The sequence below is a fragment of the Diplotaxodon limnothrissa genome, linkage group LG23 (assembly GCF_057381915.1).
Source record: "Diplotaxodon limnothrissa isolate DT_005_m linkage group LG23, D_limnothrissa_male_GT1.1, whole genome shotgun sequence".
Taxonomy (NCBI): domain Eukaryota; kingdom Metazoa; phylum Chordata; class Actinopteri; order Cichliformes; family Cichlidae; genus Diplotaxodon; species Diplotaxodon limnothrissa.
Window position 1 is genome coordinate 32,424,606 of NC_140617.1, and position 21,101 is coordinate 32,445,706.

A 21,101-nucleotide genomic window follows, 5' to 3' on the forward strand; every position below is an offset into this window, starting at 1 on the left:
CTTAGCTTTTAATTTATTACTAAACATTGTATTTGTTTAGTTTCAGTACTCTTTTACAAGCTAAATGTCTTTACTGCTCTAGATCCACACTGTTTGTAGCATTCAAAGGCACATCTCTTCCCAATAATTATGACACTTTAACAACGATTTCAACTTTGGACCTTAATAGGCGCACAACAGCACTGTTTATCTTAATGTGTGTACAGGTTCTTACTATACTGGTGGGGACCAACAGCCCTTGTGGGGACTAAAATTCAGGTCCCCACGGGGTTGAAGGCATCAGTCCAAAAACAAAACATCCACAAAAACACTGGAGCACAGGGAGAAGTTCATAAACAGTTCAGGAGGCCGACCCGGAGGACGAGCAGTTCAGGGGGCTGACCGCACAGCAGAGCCGTCAGCGGACACAAGGTGCTGAAGCAATTCCTCTGACCCTTCAGCGATGGCGGACGGCTGAAGCGGCTCCTCGGGCCCTCTAGCGATGACGGACGGCCGAACGGGCCCCTCGGACCCTCCTGCGGAGACAGACTGTCCAACGGGCCCCTCGGACCCTCCTGCGGAGACGGACTGCCCGACGGGCGCCTTGGATCCTCCTGCAGAGGTAGACTGCTGAACGGGCGCCTCGGACCCTCAGCGGTGGCCAACACAGAACCAACAGGTGCAGAGACTGATCAGAACCAGCAGGCACAGCTGCTGAGCAGGTGACACTGGAGACTGAGCTAGCGGCTGCTGCTGAGCCGGGCAGAACATCCTCCGGTGGGCCGGGCAGCGAAGCAGTTGTGGCTGGGTGAAGGTGTAGCGTATTGATGATGAAATTCCGTACGAGCGGGTGAAGCGCATCCAGTAGTCAGGGGATCCTGGAAATGAATCGCTGTAGCCTTGTTTCCACAGCGTGATGAAACTCCTTTCCCTCATGATTGAGCCACAGTTGAAAGAGTTTCTCCACGGAGTAAATAATGTCACGGCAAAGGTCTTCTGGTTGAATGCCGCTGGGTCCATGTTGTCTGGTTTGTGCTGTCACGGCTAGCAGGGCAAGCCGTGTGAGTTTTAATAGAGGACCCAAGATGCAGGCAGCTTCAGATGCGAGTGAGCTTTATTAATAAGGATGGACACACAAACCAGAATGTAGCAGGCACAAAACAAAACCTAAGAGCACTTAAACTGGGAAAACTAACCTGAACCCAGAACAAAGACACCTGGAGACTCGGGAAAGCAACACAGACAAACCAGCAACAGGCAGCAGAACACACAGGGCTTAAATACTCTCAGGAGTTATCATGGGATAGAAGACAGGAGGGGAACACACCTGGGAGAAATCACGGCTAGACACAGATGTAAAGCTGAGAACACTCACATGAGACAGAGACCTTCAGAATAAAACAGGAAACTGACAGACACAGAACCAGACAAGACACTGAACTTAACAGACAGATTCACGAGCAGACACTGTGACACCATGGATAGACAGAGGGAACACAGAGAAGTGGGAGCAGGTAGGCACAGAACAGAAACCTAGCAAATGGCAAACCTTAACAAAAGACATAACCAGAATAAACAAGAACATAGAATAATATAAGGAAACACAAAACACTGAGTCATCAGACTCAGGACCATGACAAAATGTGGTTTTAGTGTCAGGGTTACGATTGGGTTATGGTTAGGATTAGGGTAAGGGTTAGAGTTAGGCATACATTTTTGATGGTTATGTCAATGAGATATCCCCACAAGGATAGCAACACCAGACAATTTTTTTATTTTCCCCTTAATCTCCTCCTCCAGGACACAGCCTCTCTGAGATCTCAGAAAGGAGGAGTGTCTAAGCATGGCTGGCTTTTTAAAGGCAACGTCAACGGTGCAATCACTGTTACAATGCGGGTGAGTACAGCAGACTGAAAATGACAGAAATTTACATTTTCTTTGTTTATATATACAGTCCGGATTAGAAGTTTAAGACCACTTGAAAAATGACAAAAATTTATATTTTGAATGGTTGGATATAGTAGAGCTTCAACGTGCAACAAGAAGAAATGGAAGTGAGACAAAACATTTTTGAGCATGCAATTTATTGAAAACCAGGTTGAGGTGGGACGCAGTAAAACGGTCATTTGGAATTTCTTAAATGATTCTGAGGGTTAAGGAACAAAAACGTCAAGTGGAAGATCAAAAAACATTTTGTCTTAAGATCCAGCCATGATGTTTTTGTATATAAAAAAATCACATTTTATATATATCAAAGCACTTTAAATTGTAAGGAAGACCCTACAAAATACAAATATAACAGAGAAAACCCCAACAATCATATGAGCCCCTCTGAGCAAGCGCTTTGGCGACAGTGGGAAGCAAAAACTCCCTTTTAACAGGAAGAAACGTCCAGCAGGCTCAGCAAGGGACAGCTATCTGCAGCGACCAGTTGGGGTCCGGGGGGGCAAGACAGGACAAAGACATGTTGTGGAAGAGAGCCAGAGATGAATAATAAGTGATGATCCAATACAGAGAGGTGTATAGTCACGCAGTGCGTGAGAAAAGCGACTGAAGAAAAAAATACTCAGTGCATAATGACGGTTCAGTAACCCTACCGAACTACTTTTCCCTGCATCCTTTTTTCTCCTGTGAACATATGGAACTCAGATTAGTCTTTGTGTGTGATAGCTCAAAACTTTGCTTACTTTTTCAGTTTACCCACAAGCTTTCCCATGCTCTCTCTCCGTTCTTTAGTATTTTTTAGAGAAAATTAGTCCATTAGGAATGTTAACATTCTTTATTGTCATCATAGTCCTTCAAGAGGAGGTACTTCCATCTGGCTCAGCTGGGGGATGGGTCTTACAACCTCAACTTCTACAAGGATGAGAACACCTCCAAAGATCCCAAAGGAACCATCTTCCTTGACTCATGCATGGGAGTTGTTCAGGTAATGGTGAGCTGTGGTGGTGGTAGTGATGGTGGTTAAACTGAATGCAGCAAAAGGAAAGTTAGCATTCTGTTAGCTGTCCACTGGAAACAAAAAGATTAAAACCACTTTTACAGAAGCTGTGTTTGTGTTTCTTCTCTTTTAGAACAGTAAAGTGCGTCGATTTGCCTTTGAGTTGAAGATGCAGGATAAGAGCACATTTCTGCTGGCTGCAGACAGTGAAGCAGAGATGGAGGAGTGGATCACTACCCTCAACAAGATTCTCCACAGCAGCTTTGAACAGGCCATGCAGGAGAAAAAAAATGGCGATCTGAATGATGGTATGTATTTTTTAACACTTTGTCGGAATTATTTATATGTTTTATTGTCTGCCTGCCTTGTGTTTGTAATTGCATTTGTTTTCATCTGATTATATTTTTTGAAGCTTGCTGCACCTGTGGGATTCTTCGATTTGCTGAAATGTACTTCTTTAACTTTATAACCCATGTTTTTACTTCCTTTCAGTTATCCTTCTGAATACAAGAGACCAATGCATTACTATGTTTTATGCAGCAGCCACAGCTAACAGACCTTATGTTGATCTCTCCAGCAGATGAGGAACATGGAAAAACAGAACTTTCCACTGGAGATTTTCAAGAAACCTTTCAGGTATCTTGTTAGTCCATCAGAAATAATATTAATGGTTGGCATGTACAGTACCAGTCCTCATACTGTGGATGTATACTGAATTTTTGATGTTTGAGAGATCACTTGGAGCCTGTCTGTATTGTAACTATGGCCTGACCATTAGGCCAGCTGTTTCAAGGATCCAGGCCTCCACATTTTCCTCTTTGTGCTTACCAAGGAAACATCCAATATAATGTGCTAGATCTCTAAAAATGGGATTTAGTAGTCTGGGATCACACTTGAGACTCTAGCACTTGTGACACTATAGCATATGCTATGAGCTCCTCTTTATGGCTGCCGGTGCTGCCTGCCCTTTTGTTGAGTCACGGTGGGGGCCCTGGGCATTGATGGAGATCTTCCTGAATGTTTGGGGATCGGTACGCAGGTGTTTACTGCTTTTTGATCTTCGCTGTTGGTTGTAGCCACTTGGTGTTTCTGGGCTGACTTTAATCTCAGAATTCTGAGATCTGTGGGGATTTCTTTGCCTTAGTTTTATGTGAACAACAACATAGTGGGAGCTACCCAGACCTCATTGTGATTCCCGATTCAGATGGAGATACCCTGAAACACAACTTCAAATAAATCCTAATGGTTTGCTAACACAGAAGGCAAAGCAGTTTTACATTAAGTAATGTCTTAGCATTGCCTTTACAGGTTTTTGCATTGCCCCTAATTTAAAAGCACTGTGTTGTTAGGTACTGTATATGCTGTATAAAATGTATTTAGCCAATGTCAGTTAAATTAAAAATCTTTTGGAAGGATAAATGATCAGAATCGGAATACTTTAATAATCACTAAGGAATTAGGTATGATATTCGTTGCGATGATAGTTTTCAATTCAATTCAATTCAATTCAATTTTATTTATATAGCGCCAAATCACAACATAAGTCGCCTCAAGGCGCTTCATAGATACAGAGAAAAACCCAACAATCATATGACCCCCTATGAGCAAGCACTTTGGCAACAGTGGGAAGGAAAAACTCCCTTTTAACAGGAAGAAACCTCCGGCAGAACCAGGCTCAGGGAGGGGCGGCCATCTGCTGCGACCGGTTGGGGTTTCAAAAGACGATATAATGGGGAAGTAGATGCAGAACATTGCTACACTGTGCATTTAGTGATATTTCACTAAGAGTCTGCAATATTGGTGAGAAAACCACAACAACCCTCTATGAGAAAGCACTTGGTAATAGTAAGAAGGAAGATCCAAAACTGGACCCAAGGCAAGCTTGGGAGTGAAGCAAAAGAGAAAAGACATACAGTATCAAGAGAATACTCAACTGATGCCACATCTTCAAGATCTCCAGATGTCTAAAATGGACAACATAATTTGTTTGTTACTACTTTATAATTGGAAATGCATTCTTATTTTGCTTTGTTTTTCACAGACTGCCAGAGATATTGAATCTAAGATGAGAAGTGAAGCTCGCCTCAAGCTGTTCACTCTGGACCCTGACACTCAGGTATTGTCTGATTTCTCAGTAGCATCGCTGTGACTGATATTTTTGTTGTGGCAGCAGATAATTTAAGCCTTCTGACAGCAACTCTTATTTCCACAGAAACTAGACTTTTCTGCCATTGAGCCTAATGTGCAACAGTTTGAAGAGAAGTTTGGGAAAAGAGTCCTGGTCAGCTGTCATGACCTGTTGTTTAACCTGCAGGGCTGTGTTGCTGAGAATGATGAAAGGCCAACAACTAATGTATGTATCAGTGAAAACCCAGCAGTCAAATGCAGCTGCTGGATGTGTCTGTATTTGCACACAAACTTTCAGCTTAACAGACAAATATCCTTTGGCAAATGATGGTGAGGTTTAAATCACTTAAGAAGATCACAGACAATTCAGATGACCCACTTGGCTGGCCCCCATCAAAACCCCGCAGTGTTCTCTACCATGGAAACCAGCTTTGGCCTCCTACCATGCATTAGCACCAGTCTGAGGCTGGTTTCCTGTCGTCACTCCAAGGTCTCTGTCTCTGACTCTAACACTCAACGCTCAGCTGGGACAATACAGCCATTAGCTCTTGAGCTGCTCTGAATGCATGCACACACACACAAATGGTGTTGTGTAATGGAAAAGCTTGGTGGAAAGAGTGAAAGGGAAGATAAATTACCTCAATGGTACATTTAGTCTTAATGGAAAATCAGAAGTGCATTAGGAGAATGACTATCCCTTAACCCTGGAGAACCCATGGGGTCAGATCCGACCCCATTGGTTTACTAGGGAAGCCATGGGTTCAAATTTGACCCCATGGGTTCTCCAGGGTTAAATTGCAGCTTTCTTTTTACTTTTTTCTTACACTGCATCTCTGTCTCAAAACATTTTCCCTCCTGTCCTCTATCGTCAAAGGTGGAGCCGTTCTATGTGATCCTGTCCCTCTTTGACGTCCAGAACAACAGAAAGATCTCGGCCAACTTCCATGTGGATCTCAACCACCCTTTGGTTCGACAGATGACATCCAGTCATGGTAGTGGATCCAACCAGCAAATCAGTGGCAGCAGTAATGATAGTGTTTTGGAACACAGGTTAGCTAGTGGGCTCCCAGAGGGGGCTGTCCGGTATCCCAAACAGGGTATATTCTCAGTCACCTGCCCCCATCCAGAAATCTTCCTAGTGGCCAGGATTGAGAAGGTCCTACAGGGAGGGATCGCCCATTGCACTGAACCCTACATGAAGAGCTCTGACTCTGCTAAGGTACATTTATATGAAGATGAGGATATGAAGTGTATTTTTCTTGTCTTATGCTGGTAATTGCCAAAATAAATCCCCTGTTTTCTTGTGTAGATGGCTCAAAAGGTGCTAAAGAATGCCAAGACAGCTTGCGGCCGACTGGGCCAGTACAGGATGCCATTTGGCTGGGCTGCAAGGTATAAAGCCACCTTATACTTAAACCATCAATTTACCTATTCAATTCAGTGTTAGATGATAGTCTTGATCTCAGGTTGCAGAAGCCGTCGCTCAGTGAGATGCTGGTGTATATAATACCATCAAAGACAGTCCCTGGTGCTGATCTAAATGTGTGATGAGAGAGGGCTTATAACAAACAACTGCTCACCTCTCGTGCTATGCCTTCATGGGTTGGAAATAGGAGACGATAAGTAGTCTGGTTTCTTTAAAAAATGTAATCCAGCTATGAGTTTATACATATTTTATGTACAATATTAATGGTAGGTGGAGGGTTGTTTTGTTTTTGCTTTGAGGATTTGTGGATTTTGTTAACTTTGGCTTGACTTGCTAGTATAACGCTGTTCCTGTTTCTAATGTTGTTGTAGTTGAGGAAAATAGGGAGTTATAGTTGAAATACAGCAACCAAACCAGGTGAAAAGTGTGACTAAAGGAAAGACTTTCTATAGGAACACACGTTATTAAACCAGTATTGTGGAACTTAGATGTGCTCATCAGTAATTTCACTTATTTTTATTTTTTGGGTGTGTCTATCTCCCCAGGCCTGTGTTTAAAGATGCATCAGGCACTTTAGACAAAAGTGCACGATTCTCAGCTCTTTACAGACAGGACAGCAGCAAGCTGTCAGATGAGGACATGTTCAAACTGCTTACCGACTTCAGAAAGTACGTTCTTTCTCTTATCTAGTCACTTGTTTCTCTGTAACATGTTTTGATACAGTTTTGCAAAAAATTATTTGTTTCTTTGTTCCCAACAGACCAGAGAAAATGGCTAAGCTCCCTGTGCTCTTAGGGAACTTGGATGTAACAGTTGACAGTGTGCCCCCAGATCTAACCAGTAAAATCTTCAAATTTATAACATAACTTCTGAGTATCTATTTACAGTTATCAAATTGTATCCACAAGGATTCTGACTATCATTCCTTCCTGTAGATTGTGTCACTGCCTCCTACATCCCTGTGGGGAACTTTGAAGGAAACGGGCAAAGCAGTGCTCTTCTGGAAGTGGAGGAGTTTGTGCCCTGTATTGCTAAGTGTTCCCAACCATTCACCATCTATAAAAACCACCTTTATGTCTATCCAAAACACCTCAAGTACGATGGGCAGAAATGCTTTGCTAAGGTACTCACAACAAGGCTGCATCAAAATAACTAATAATACAAGATACCTTTGATTTTGAGCTGTTGGTCGATGCATGACCCTCACAAACACTGCTTCATCTTTTAAAGAGAAACTTCTAAGACAAATCATTTTAGGAAATAAATGGTTTTGTTTGGCAGATATTCTGTTTAGCCTATGAAACTAACTGGGATCTCTTTCAAGCTCTTCCAGTCAAGCTGCAGAGCTGGATAGTTATCATAATGCACAGCAGCTGCTTCTGATTAGTGCATCAATACAAGATTGTTACATTTACTTTCACTAAGTCAGCTCCAAACAGGAAACCGACCGATCTTATTTCCCTTGCGCCTTCTTACTCTCTTTCAATTTATTGTGAGCTCTCAGATCTTTACAGATTTCTCCCTCCTTTTATTGTAACAAGCGGGTAAGTCTATTTCACAGTCTGAAATAGACTCAGAGAGGCAAAGTAGGAAAAGTATTTGCTGGTAAATTGCTTCTATGTGACCTGGGATATCGTGGAAATGTGTCTTACTTTTCTCTTATGTTCTATCTGTTTCTTCCCTCTTCAGGCAAGAAATATTGCTGTTTGCATTGAATTTAAGGATTCTGATGAGGATGAAGCCCAGCCGCTGAAGGTGCATTTATATGCTATATAGCATACTTCCAAGGCAGAACATAAAACTACGAGATGTAATAGAGGCATATACTTAGGTCACTTTATTTAGACACCCGGCAAGCTCTAAACAAGAAGACAAAAGACATCAACACTCAAGGGTTCACGGGTGCACTTTAGACTAATTGATGTCCTCTCCAAGAGAGGGTACTTTTCCTAAAATAGATATTAGCTAATTACAATGCACAAGCCTTGCACAGATATTATCACATTTGGCTATTTAAACAATTACTAAGCAGATCTCAAAATGTTCTCTTGCAACACTTATGTAATAATCATCATTATCATCATCTTAATCATAATAATTAATAATAGTATGGCTTTGAAGCCTTTATTCTTTGACTTGGTGTTGAATGTTAGGTCTTAACTTAAATCTGCTTTGTATTGACTACAGACTAGTTTGTTTTGACTTGGGTTTCTTTGCCTTGACTTAGAATTAATCTTAGGGCTTTGCAATCTTGACTTTGGATTGTTCATCTTGACAGCTCAAACTAGCTGATAAACCAACGACCACAACATATTAAACCACACGATGAGCATGACAAGATATCCGCCTGTCCTCACATGATTTCTTGCTCCTACTTTTTGAATCTACTGCAGTGCATCTATGGCTGTCCTGGAGGGCCTCTATTTACTAAGCAGGCATATGCAGCAGTCCTCCACCATCAGCAGAACCCTGAGTTTTATGACGAGGTATTTCTCTGCTCATGTTATTCACAATCAGAGTTTAATAGATACAATGGCTTAATAGGGCTGCATGTCATATCAAGAGGGTCCTGAGTTTGCCTCCACCATCAGAGTGGAATTTGGTTCCTGGGTACTCCGGCTTCCTTCTACAGTCCAAAGACATGCAATTAGTAGGGTTTGGTGAATTGGTGATACTGTTGCCCATAGGTGTGGATGTGAGTGTGAATGATTGTCTGTCTGTATCTGTTGTCCTGTGACAAACTGGTGACCTACCCTGTGGTAGCTGGGATAGAGTTCAGTCCCTCCCATGACCCTGATATGGATAAGTGGAAGAGAGTAAATGGATGGATTAAAAATAGCTACAAACTACCAGCAGAGAGTCAGATATGTTGCACGATTAAGCAATTTTTTTTTCAAACCTTTTTGTTTTTGAAATAACAAAATACTTCTCATTGCCTCTCATGTTGCTTGAGCAAATTTGAACTCTACAACTGCAAAGCTTCTTCGGTATTAGCAAACTATGTTGTTGTGCTCTCTCTAGATAAAGATAGAGCTGCCTACTCAACTGCATGAGAAGCATCACCTTCTCTTCACCTTCTATCATGTGAGCTGTGACAGCAACAGCAAGAAGAAAGACGTGGTGGAAACTCCAGGTGGGCCATCAGTTTAAGTCACATCAACCCTCAATGAATACGAAGCTGTTTGTGTGTGTAGCAGTTTGATTCAGATACACAGTGATTTAATATTCAAATCTTAATTCTTATGCTGCCTCTATTCCAGTACTGGTGCTATGTTAATGGTGCTGGTTTTTTTTTTTAACCCTCAGTTGGCCAAGTATGGCTGCCTCTACTAAAGGATGGCAGAGTTATCACGAATGAACAACAACTTCCTGTGGCTGCCAATCTACCTGCTGGGTACCTCAGCTCCCAGGATGGTGTGAACAAGGTAAAAGACAACAACAACAAAAATGAACTTTTATTTTTTTGTAGGTAGTATGGTGTAGACTATAGATAGGTAGTGGACTAGCCTGCCACATAATTCTTTCATAATTCTTTGATTCAGCACTCTGTAGGTTGACAAGTCTCATTTCCATCAAACAGCGTGGCATCCTATCATCCTTTCATTTCTGGTGTCTTGTTTAATTTTATATATTTTGTTTGTATTTTCCTAAAGCTAATTTTAGTATCAACCAAGACAACCAAGACAGATCTGTTAAACATATCCTTATTTGACAACTAAGTGTTATTTACCTCTAGCAAGGTAAGGCCGTAAATCAAGCAGCATATGTAGACAGGAATTAACCTGCTGGGAAATGGTGAAAGGACAATGTGGGAAACCCAGGCTTCTATTCAGAATAATAAAGTGATGAATTTAGCAAGTTGAAACCCAAACATCTGCAATCAGAGGTTATACAGTAGCTATCCATCTTGCTTGAGATAGATATTGATGTAGATTGATATATGTATTGATATATGATATATGTATATTGATAGCATGGGTACTTGCCATGGAGGAACAATAATAATTAAGGCTTATTGTCAATTAATCTGTGATAAACGTTATTATATTATAAATCAGTATATGCAAAAAGAACATCACTGTGTTTATTTGTTGTACTGCAGTTTATACTTAATATCTAGTGCAGTTAATAGTTGTGTACTTGTTGCAGCACTCTGGGTTGGAGATCAAATGGGTGGATGGAGGAAAACCTCTTTTCAAAGTCTCAACTCATCTTGTATCCACAGTTAACACTCAGGTGTGTACACAAATAGCACATATATCCATGCAGTTAATGTTAGCTGCCTACTCACAACGGTTTTATAGAATAAAAAAAATCTAAACATCGATATGACATGTTTCTATTAGGATCAGCACTTGCATAACTTCTTTCACCACTGCGAAAGCATGGAGATGTCAGAACAAGCTTCGGAGGGAGAGCTTGTTAAATACCTGAAGGTATTCAGAGCTCCATTTACTTCTAATACCCTGAGGAAAATGGAACACACACTGTTGAACAATCTTTTCATCTAGCATTTAAGGGATCATGACAGGAAGAGTCCACAGTTATTGACTTTTTTCTTCTTACTTCCTTCTTAAAGAGTCTCCATGCAATGGAAGGTCACATGATGGTAAACTTTCTGCCCACCATTCTCAACCAGCTATTCTGTGTCCTGACCAGAACCACACATGAGGATGTGGCTGTAAATGTGACCAGGCAAGACACACACACACACACACACACACACACACACACACACACACACACACACACACACACAAATACATAGAACGTCTGCCTTTCAGCGCCACTTTTGAACTGTGTTTTGTTTTTATTTCATTATCTTTGTAGGGTGATGGTTCATGTGGTAGCACAGTGCCATGAAGAGGGACTTGAGCATTACCTGAGATCGTATGTCAAGGTGCTTATTGTCTTATGAATTTTATCACAATGATGATATTCACTGTTTCAGAGTCTGACACTCCCCGCCCCCTTCTCTGCACCCAGTTTGTGTTGAAGCCAGAACCCTATTCTTTCACCAATGTAAAAACTGTTCATGAGGAGCTGGCAAAAGCCATGACAGCCATTCTCAAACCATCAACAGACTTTCTGACTAGCAACAAGCTTCTAAAGGTAATTCATCTGTCAAAAGGCAATCAGCAGAAGCTAATTAAAGGAGACTTATAAAGAAAAATAAAATAATATTTTTAAACTAATCCACAAATCTTTGTAAAATGATTATTTTTTTCAATTTACCTGTAAAAAAAATAAATTAAAATTAAATTAAACAACATAAATAGGTAATACATGATAGTAGATCTACAAACATTATATTCTGTTGCTATGAGTTCTCCAAAATTTACATCTGTTACTGAAATTTGAGAAAATAAATGAATAAATTCTTGTTGACATATTTATGATGTCATTTTCTAGTTCCATGCAACATTCACTTTCAAAATAATTCACATTTTGTACATTCATCGTATTTCTTTCTTTCACTGACACTGTGTTCTGGGTTGCAGCACTCCTGGTACTTCTTTGAAGGTCTGGTGAAATCCATGGCTCATTATCTGATAGAGCACGGGAAGGTTAAGGTAGATCTGTTGTTAAAACCTTTTGTCCTTAAGCCATTTTCTTACAAACGTGACTCCTCCAAATCTTTTTCTTCTTTTCCCATCCTATGTCCAGGTCTCCAGGAACCAGCGCTTTTCTGCATCCTACTACCATGCAGTAGAGACTCTTGTCAATATGCTCATGCCACACATCACCCAGAAATATAAGGACAATCTCGATGCAGCTCGCAATGCCAACCACAGCCTGGCAATTTTCATTAAGGTTGCCACCAGCTGATTATTTTAGTTTATATATTATATTTATGTAGAAATATATCTCAAATTTTCTTTGTTTTGAGGTTAAACATTAAAACATTTTTACTACTTATTGTTCACTACTTATTGTTTATAAAAGACTGAAATGATAAGTTAATTCAACTTCAGAAAACTAAGTGGACTTTTTTTTTTATGAATCTTCGCTCATTATATTTGTTCTCTTTTCCACACAGCGCTGCTTCACCTTCATGAACAGAGGCTTTGTATTTAAGCAGATCAACAACTACTTGAACTGCTTTGTTCCTGGAGACCCCAAGGTTAGCAGGCATAATGTCTCTAAAGATTTGATACAGGTTGTTGAAGTTAATATAAAACCCTAAAATGTACATTCTCTTATGGTTCTTATAGACCTTATATGAATTCAAGTTTGAGTTCCTGCGGGAGGTCTGCAACCACGAGCACTATGTACCTTTAAATCTGCCCATGCCTTTTTGGAAAGGGAGAATACAGAGGTTCCAGGGTAAGAAAAAACCCACAATTTGCACTGACTTCATCTGTACATTGCATCTTTTTTTGCTCTTGCCTTGTCCTGCTAATAAATGCCTGCTACAGATCTCCAGCTGGACTACTTGCTGACTGATGACTTCTGTCGAAACCACTTCCTGGTGGGACTGCTGCTCAGGGAGGTGAGTAGTGCACTTCAGGAGTCCAGAGAGATTCGTCAGATTGCCATCCAGGTGCTCAAGGGACTGATGATCAAACACACGTTTGATGACCGCTATGCTTCCAAAGTAAGTTCTGCAGCTCTTGGCCATTATCCTTCTCTTTGGCCATCTGCTGCATTTCCATAAAAGTACATGTTAGATGTAGTTTAACCAGTGACACAATAATTTTTCAATTTGACAGCTTTAAATAATTTAACTCAAGGTTTGTTGTTGCAGAGCCAGCAGGCCAGACTTGCCACTCTCTACCTCCCTCTGTTTGGCCTGCTTCAGGAAAATGTTTATAGGCTTGACATCAAAGAGTCGTTGCCTCTCGACAATCGTAATGTAAATGTAAGCCTGACACCTAGTGGTTGTAAACTGAATGGTAGCTTGCATCTGTAATGCATGCCTCAGTTCTGCAGTTTCTCTCTTTATTGTTTTTAAGTGAGAACTAGAGCACTTCACAATAGTAATTTTAGTTTCTGTCCCAGAACCCACGAGAGGACTCTCCGGTACAGACCTCTATGGTGACTCCTCAGAAACCTGGCAGCTGCATAGAGAATGCTCTCCACAAAGATGTGTTTGGGGTCATCTCTGGAACAGGTGTTTCCCTTCTTATAAGGACATTACTGAGTAATAAAAATGTGTCGAATTTAAATAATTTCAAATAAATAAAATAAAATAAAAATTGTAAATAATTTTCCAATATCATTTAAAATGAATAAACTGTATCTTTAATCATAGTTTACTGATCTTGCACCATGATCACAAATGAAAAATGTGTTTTTGTGGTTTTACTTTTGGTGAAAAACTTTTTTTTTTTTTTACGGTCCCTTTGCAGCCTCTCCTCAAAGTTCCACTACCAATGCCAGCTCAGTTCACCATGCAGACTCCAGAGGCTCTCTGGTCTCTACCGACTCTGGGAACAGCCTGCTGGGCAAGAGCAGTGACAGGACCAACTCTCTGGAAAAGGTAGGTCACCACTTGTGACATGGCAGTTCCTTAGGCACATTTGTTGTTGTTTCTTCTTGATGAAATAAAGATGAGTCAGTGGCATAGAGGAATGTTAACATCACTCTTAAAAAGTCAGACTAACCTGATTAGGATCGGGATTGATAATAAGGGTTGATTAATAAGGAGAATAAAATATTTACTGGTAGTGGAAATTCTGGCCTTATTTGAACTTTGAAAAAGATATAGTCTGCAACATAGAAAACATTTCTCAAGGTTAACAAAAACATAACTATTTGAGAACTACTCAGGTAGACTAGATTAAACCTGGACATCCATCCATCCATCCATTCACTTCTGCTTATCCTTATCCTTATATTATATGTCCTAAACCTGGACATATAATATAAAAATTGCCCCACCTCCCAGAAATATCCAGAGACGGGGAAATAAAAGCCTTGTTTCACGACACAGACTACATTACTCTGTTGGAGTCATAATAGTAACAAAGCAAAAGCAGCATCTGTAAGCTTCAAGGTCTCTTGAGATGTGTCTTTATTTTCTATTATTTTCATACCCACACCCTCCTCCCACCAGTGCTCCATCACATCCCAACTCCACCAAAAGGAGAGATCTACCAGGAGGCATTCTATCAATGTGCTCCCTTTCTCTTTTGAACCCGAACACCAAGTCGCACCTCATCTTAATCATGCAACCAAGCGGGTCACCGTGGACTTCTCTCTCCTCACTGTTCCCCTGCTTGACCTACTGCAGGACAATGACAGTGATTATAACAAGGCAGCTCCAGCCCAGAGGGTGGATGCAAATCATGAGGAAAACTTAACTTTACAAGTATTCTGTTTGACATGTGTGACCCCTTCAGAGTGTTTTTCATATTACAGAGTCTTGCAAATTTGGGATTTGTAAGATTGGCAGACCTTGTTGCTTTTTCACTTCTTTTCTTCTATGCTTTTTAAACCTGGAGTTGTTGTTACTGTCTGCAGTAGTAGACAGGTTTTTAAAGAAAGTATTTGACATTTTTCATCTTTAAAGTTTGGTTTGTTTGAGTGATGGGTTATATCTCTTAAAAGGTTGATTTTTTCAGTACTCCAAAGATTGATAAGTAAAAGTTTTCTCTACTTTGTTCCTGTGCATCAGAATCCGTGTGCATCAGCCCTGGGCAGCACTGTGCTGCGCTCTGACAAACTGGACCAGGATGAAATCAAAAACCTGCTTATGTGTTTTCTGCATATCCTAAAGAACATGTCAGAGGGTAGGAACCATGCGATTCATATGTGATTTTGACACGTGCTATGGTCTAATAATCTAATTTCATGTAATTTCATCATACTCAGAGGCCCTATTTACTTACTGGAGTAAAGCTGCTTCCTCAGAGCTAATGGACTTCTTCACACTGATACAGTAAGTAGAGAAAGAACCTTTTTATTATTACATACATGTAAGAGTGACTGAACATTTTCTAAATAATATTTTTTCTAGATAACATAAACAAGATAGATTGTATTAGCAAGCCTTAGATGTCATAGTACGCAAATTAATGAACATTGACTTCGCTAGCGTCACTAAAAGATATTGACAAAGGGATGCTTGCGCCAGTTTGTGGACTACTGTTCTGCCTTGAGTTTAGAATTTCATTTGTTGCCATTTGGGATTTTTTTGTTTAGAGCCATAATTGATCATGTTTGTTTGCACCAGCCTGCTGGACTTTGCCATCTGCTAGTTAGCTTGACCACAAAGAACTCTCCTGGATTGAAGAGGGAATAAGACCATACCCAAACTCTGTCTGCCTTTATCATATTCTTAAGACATTTGGTGTAACATCTCGAGTTTGCAGCAACAAATCCAAGGGTTGTTTGAAGATTCCGATACAGATCCAGCTCTGCAGGGGTCAAATGGGTACTAGAAGTAATAACTTGTGAATAATAAAACCTGTGTTTTTCCTGCAGAGTCTGCCTTTATCAGTTCAGATACATGGGGAAGAGATTCATCGCCAGGTAGAGTCAATATTGTTCTGTCTGCTGATTTCTGAATTCTTGAACTTAAACTAATTTTGCCGGCATTCCATGCAATTAGTGATTCATATCTAAACAGAGACTTTTAGCGAATCTTCTGTAACTCTTTTAACTGTTGGATTTTGATTTGTTCTTTGATCTTTAACATTGCTGGCAAGTTGTTTTATGGCCCCTCCCTGGGTAAGATTGCGATCTTACATTCGCTGGTTGCTTAACAAAATGCATGACATTCTTTTTGCCTCTGTCAGTTTAAAACCACATTACATATTAGACATTTATTTATTTCATGTGTCCATGGTTTATTTTGTACAACCATTAACACCCTCCGTAAGTGATGCTTTAAAATAACAGTATTATACCCTTTTGTGTGTCTTTATTCTGACTTAGCTGTAAGTAAGTCATTCAAGCTTGAAGTTAATAGTACTTCTCCGTTTTCCAACAGGATCCATGAGGAGGCGGGGCCTGTAGGTCCTGACAGGAAATCACTGACTCTCCCTGTGTCTCGTAACAGAGCTGGGATCCTCCACGCCCGTCTGCAGCAGCTGGGATCTCTGGAGAATGCTCACACCTTTAGCAACAGTAGGCCTGCCCACCTGAAATGGATGATTAAATGGATGCTTTCCACATGTCAACAAAAAACAAATAAACATATAAATAAAAATACCCAATAATTTAGTCTAAATTTGGTAATGTAGTAATATTTGTTAGTTTATCCGACTTAGCCATCTAGTTGCCCGGCCACAATTTACTTTGTACAGTACTGGTTTAGCAAAACTTGCACATGATGATCACCTAATGGCTCTTCACCTAAACTGTCAAGGTCAAGCTCAACGTCTCTCTTTTTTTGTTTTATAGACAATAATCTATGAATTGTAATCGGTGCTGGATAAGATATGTCACTAATGATCTGGTTTTTTCCATCTGTCTTGGAATTCTGTCCCACCATTTGGCAAAACCAAAAGGAAGAATTTGTGATCGACGTTTTTTGAGTTTAGAGGTCTTGTTTGCTAATTTGATAACTAATCTTAAGGCAATGTTTTGTGTTCTTTTTGTGTTTTCAGTCAGAATTTTTTCCAAGTACAGATGTACACGATTCCTAAAAATCATCCCACATCTGTCTTAAATGTTTTGAACATGAGCAGAAACTACACATACATTTAAAGTATTACAGGTAACAAATGAAATGATCACTGATGTGATAATTATTCACCAAAACAAACGACACAGAACTCTAAGAACTTTCCATCTTCAAAAAAGATGAGGAAGTCGTTTTATTTTGTTGAATCATTAGGTAACGCTTTTATTCTCTAAAAACATTTGAAGAATGGCATAATGCCGGAATGCTGGAAACAAAGTGTTTGATGTTCCAATACTCAGGTGAAACCTACATGTAGGGTTACCAGCATATAAAAGTAAATCATTAACGAGACAGAATCAGTATGAAGGCAAAGCACACATAACAGATTTTGAGATAGCATGATGATGCATATGAGGCTATACTTTTTAAGTACACGAACTACAACTGTTCTTGTAGAAAAACACCCCTAACCTTCAAAAAATTGATTTATTAAGAGTTAACTGGGTTACAACCAAGACTATTAAACTAAAACTTCTTACGTCATTTAATTTCAGTAATAATGACACAACTGAAAATATACACATTTGTATTATTTTTATCTAGTCATTTGTAATAGCGCACTTTGATGTTTTATTTGTAATCATTTGGGCAAGAATGTACTGTATATACTTAGAGTATGTATGAAATGTTATTTCCTTCTTTCAGGTTGAATTTCAACATACTTAAGAGCAGTGTTGGTCAAGTTACTTGAAAAAAGTAATCAGTAACTAATTACTGATTACTTCCCCAAAAAAGTAATCCCGTTACTCTACTTATTTTCAAAAGTAATTAATTACTTAGTTACTTTTTAAAAACACGATTTACAACCTGAAGAGGTGATAAAGCGATAGATCTTTCAGCCCAATTCTACTTTTTCTACATAATCCATCATACAAAATGTAATCAAATGGAAAAGTCCCTTTTTAAAACTTGTTTTAGTCTTTTAACTTTATGCATCAAGCAAAAATTTTCTGCACATTCCAGCACATAAAATATATATATTTTTTGTGTTTACACTCACTCTTTCAAATAGATGGAAGTAAAACACAGCAGAAAATAAATAAAATCAAAGACTAGCGGTCCTTTTGCTCTATTTTCACCTGTGAAGCAGGAGTAGGGTAGGCGGAGGTTTACCCTGGTGCAGGTGTGCCACAGCGGTCAGTTGAAGAATCCGCGAGTTTCTCTGTGAATTTCCCATTACATCATAGCGCACTCTGTGCTTGCTCGGAAGTTTAGGGGTTTTTTTTCGCTGTAAAAAGACGTTTTCTTCCCACGCACAACGGACACTAATGTTTTTGTCACTTTTTATGGAATCAAACTTAAAGTAAGGTCAGTACTTCCACGCTTTAAACACTGCACGCTCATACTCTCTCCGCACTCGATATATTATCCATTGTTGATCTGCACACAGCTGTTGTCAGGAACGTCGCACTCGCATACATCATGGTCATGAGACATTCTCGCAAAAACAATCACGGTTTTAGTAATGCAGTAACGCAGCGTTCCTACGGTAAAGTAACGGTAATCTAATTACCGTTTTTGCAATAGTAATCCCTTACTTTACTCGTAACGCGTTACTGCATTACTGCGTTGTAACGCAGTAATGCCCATCTCTGCTTAAGAGTATACTTAAAGTACTTTGTGTGTAGCTGGGGTGAGTTGTACTGTGCTAAAATGTGGTCATGAAGCAGATGTTGCTGTAGTTAAAGTAGGATATTATTATTTTTATTTATTTTTTGGACCTAAATAATATTGTGTTTATCTGAATTAATGTAGCCATGCTTTCCCGAGCTCTTGGCGGCAACGGATTTGTCTTTTACTGACTCCTTCGTGGAGTTGGTAATGGTGACAAAATCAACAACAGGTCTGCCATACAAGCACATGGCAAATCGTTATTGGTCTTAGATTTAAATCAATAAAGCAATCAACGGTATGCACTTTTTTTTATGGCTCTAATAAAACATTATCCCTATCGGAGACGTAGCTTATGTGCTTTCTGTGCAGCGTACTCCTGTACGGAAGCAGATGTGAGCAGCCAGTGCCTTCTAGAGGCCAGTGTGTCTACAGAGGTCTGTCTCACTGTGCTGGACACACTCAACACTTTCATCATGGGGTTCAAGGTATTAACAGAGACAGCCAACATGACACCCTTTATTATCTTGCTCAGCCAATAAACTCACCTTCCCTGTTTTCAGACCCAGCTGAATTCAGATCTCGGTCACAATCCCCTGATGAAGAAGGTTTTCCAGGTGCACTTGTGTTTTCTGCAGATACCTCAGTCTGAGGCTGCTCTCAAACAGGTCTTCACCTCACTCAGGACTTTCATTTACAAGGTGAAATATCTGGCTCCATGTTTATTGACTTAACATGGTGGGACTGAATTGGGTTGTAACCCATGTGGTTGTGATTTTTTGATATCCACAAATCGACTTGAAATGACCCCACAGCTGCATTTCCATGTCCTCTAGTTCCCTTGCACCTTCTTTGATGGCCGGGCCGACATGTGTGCCTCTCTCTGCTACGAAATTCTCAAGTGCTGTAACTCCAAGCTGAGCTCCATCCGTAGCGATGCTGCCCACCTTCTCTACTTTCTTATGAAAAGCAATTTCGACTACACAGGTCGTAAATCCTTTGTACGAACACATCTGCAGGTAAGCGTTTCATTTGTGTCTGTCTAAATTTGACATTTTATATGTTTAGTTATCTTTTCTAGTCTCTTATCTACATACAGTATCTATGATGTATCTGCTAACCATGTTAATGATGTATCTCTGTATTATACAGGAAGTCTTAAATGTAAGGTTCTCTTTACTTGTTGATATTCACCCAGGTGGTAATTGCTGTCAGTAAGCTGATTGCTGACGTCATCGGCATAGGGGGTATGCGCTTCCAGCAGTCTCTCTCCATCATCAACAACTATGCCAACAGTGACAAGACCATCAAGGTGAGGAATGAGAGTTTGGTAGGCAAAATAAATTACCAGGAGAACTGTTGAATAATTTTAGTTATTTCTGTCCCAAACTGGTTGATTAACACTTGGTCAGATCATACATGTAGCAATACTATCTATTACTAGGTGGCTAAATAGATACATTTCAGCCTTTCTCCTGTTTTGGGGCAAACACATTTCAGTACCCGCTTCTTGCTTTATGTAATCCTGAACATTCACTTTGTTGTTGTGCTTGGGCAGCACACGGCGTTTCCTTCAGATGTGAAGGACCTAACAAAACGCATCAGGACAGTGTTGATGGCCACAGAGCAAATGAAAGAGCACGAAAATGACCCGGAAATGCTGGTAGATCTCCAATACAGCTTAGCCAAGTCCTACACCAGCACCCCTGAGCTCCGTAAAACCTGGTTGGACAGTATGGCTCGCATCCACAACAAAAATGGGGATCTTTCAGAGGTATTTTACGTCACATTGAATACCTTGACTTTTTTTCTGCAGTAAGGCATTGTTGTGTTAGCCTCTGACTCGTGACTGTGTCTGTGCTTTTCACCTGCAGGCAGCTATGTGTTACGTGCATGTTGCCGCTCTGGTGGCTGAGTATCTCTGGAGGAAAGGTAAGTTGAGGATATAATGTAAGGTCTCCTGGCAGTTAACTATTTGAACTCCAACATGTTTTTATGATCCTCATTTACAGAAGCCATAAAATGAATCTCTGATAAACATTACAGCAGTAGAGGAACATTATCCTGGAGAGATTGATTGATAAACTCAATAAAGCCTATCAACTCTCTTGTTGTTTTCAGATGAAAGATTTATGGAACGTGATAAAAAGCTATATGTCAGAGCTGGGGATGTCTGCAATCGAAATTGTAAATTGTATACACTGCAAATTCCTCCAACTCTAAAACCATCAATAATTGTAAAAAATAAACAGTGTGAGTCATATTCCTTCATCGTTATCCTTCAAGTTTATGGTCCTGTGCCGTGTTTTTGCTGCCCTCTTCTTGACAGAGAACTCAGATGTTGTTCCTGGGAAGTGCTTTAGTTACCACTGGGACTACTGTTG

The 21,101-nt window shown here is 40.1% G+C and overlaps 1 protein-coding gene across 1 annotated transcript in view; it reads left to right on the forward strand.

Moving 5' to 3' along the window:
* LOC146608530 (dedicator of cytokinesis protein 9-like) overlaps nt 1-21,101 on the forward strand; it is a 55,129-nt gene that overhangs the window by 24,816 nt on the left and 9,212 nt on the right. The window contains exons 6-43 of the mRNA XM_085347191.1: nt 1,780-1,875; nt 2,774-2,908; nt 3,054-3,228; nt 3,498-3,556; nt 4,962-5,036; nt 5,133-5,273; nt 5,922-6,266; nt 6,357-6,439; nt 7,019-7,141; nt 7,234-7,313; nt 7,409-7,596; nt 8,163-8,228; nt 8,867-8,959; nt 9,495-9,606; nt 9,780-9,898; nt 10,623-10,709; nt 10,820-10,909; nt 11,053-11,168; nt 11,304-11,373; nt 11,460-11,585; nt 11,975-12,046; nt 12,141-12,287; nt 12,514-12,597; nt 12,689-12,800; nt 12,893-13,071; nt 13,222-13,335; nt 13,476-13,587; nt 13,826-13,956; nt 15,094-15,208; nt 15,291-15,357; nt 15,903-15,950; nt 16,411-16,547; nt 19,090-19,205; nt 19,281-19,418; nt 19,554-19,736; nt 19,916-20,029; nt 20,276-20,491; nt 20,592-20,649. Coding sequence (XP_085203317.1) covers nt 1,780-1,875; nt 2,774-2,908; nt 3,054-3,228; nt 3,498-3,556; nt 4,962-5,036; nt 5,133-5,273; nt 5,922-6,266; nt 6,357-6,439; nt 7,019-7,141; nt 7,234-7,313; nt 7,409-7,596; nt 8,163-8,228; nt 8,867-8,959; nt 9,495-9,606; nt 9,780-9,898; nt 10,623-10,709; nt 10,820-10,909; nt 11,053-11,168; nt 11,304-11,373; nt 11,460-11,585; nt 11,975-12,046; nt 12,141-12,287; nt 12,514-12,597; nt 12,689-12,800; nt 12,893-13,071; nt 13,222-13,335; nt 13,476-13,587; nt 13,826-13,956; nt 15,094-15,208; nt 15,291-15,357; nt 15,903-15,950; nt 16,411-16,547; nt 19,090-19,205; nt 19,281-19,418; nt 19,554-19,736; nt 19,916-20,029; nt 20,276-20,491; nt 20,592-20,649 — 4,522 coding nt within the window. The remainder of the gene's footprint in view (nt 1-1,779; nt 1,876-2,773; nt 2,909-3,053; nt 3,229-3,497; nt 3,557-4,961; nt 5,037-5,132; nt 5,274-5,921; nt 6,267-6,356; nt 6,440-7,018; nt 7,142-7,233; nt 7,314-7,408; nt 7,597-8,162; nt 8,229-8,866; nt 8,960-9,494; nt 9,607-9,779; nt 9,899-10,622; nt 10,710-10,819; nt 10,910-11,052; nt 11,169-11,303; nt 11,374-11,459; nt 11,586-11,974; nt 12,047-12,140; nt 12,288-12,513; nt 12,598-12,688; nt 12,801-12,892; nt 13,072-13,221; nt 13,336-13,475; nt 13,588-13,825; nt 13,957-15,093; nt 15,209-15,290; nt 15,358-15,902; nt 15,951-16,410; nt 16,548-19,089; nt 19,206-19,280; nt 19,419-19,553; nt 19,737-19,915; nt 20,030-20,275; nt 20,492-20,591; nt 20,650-21,101) is intronic.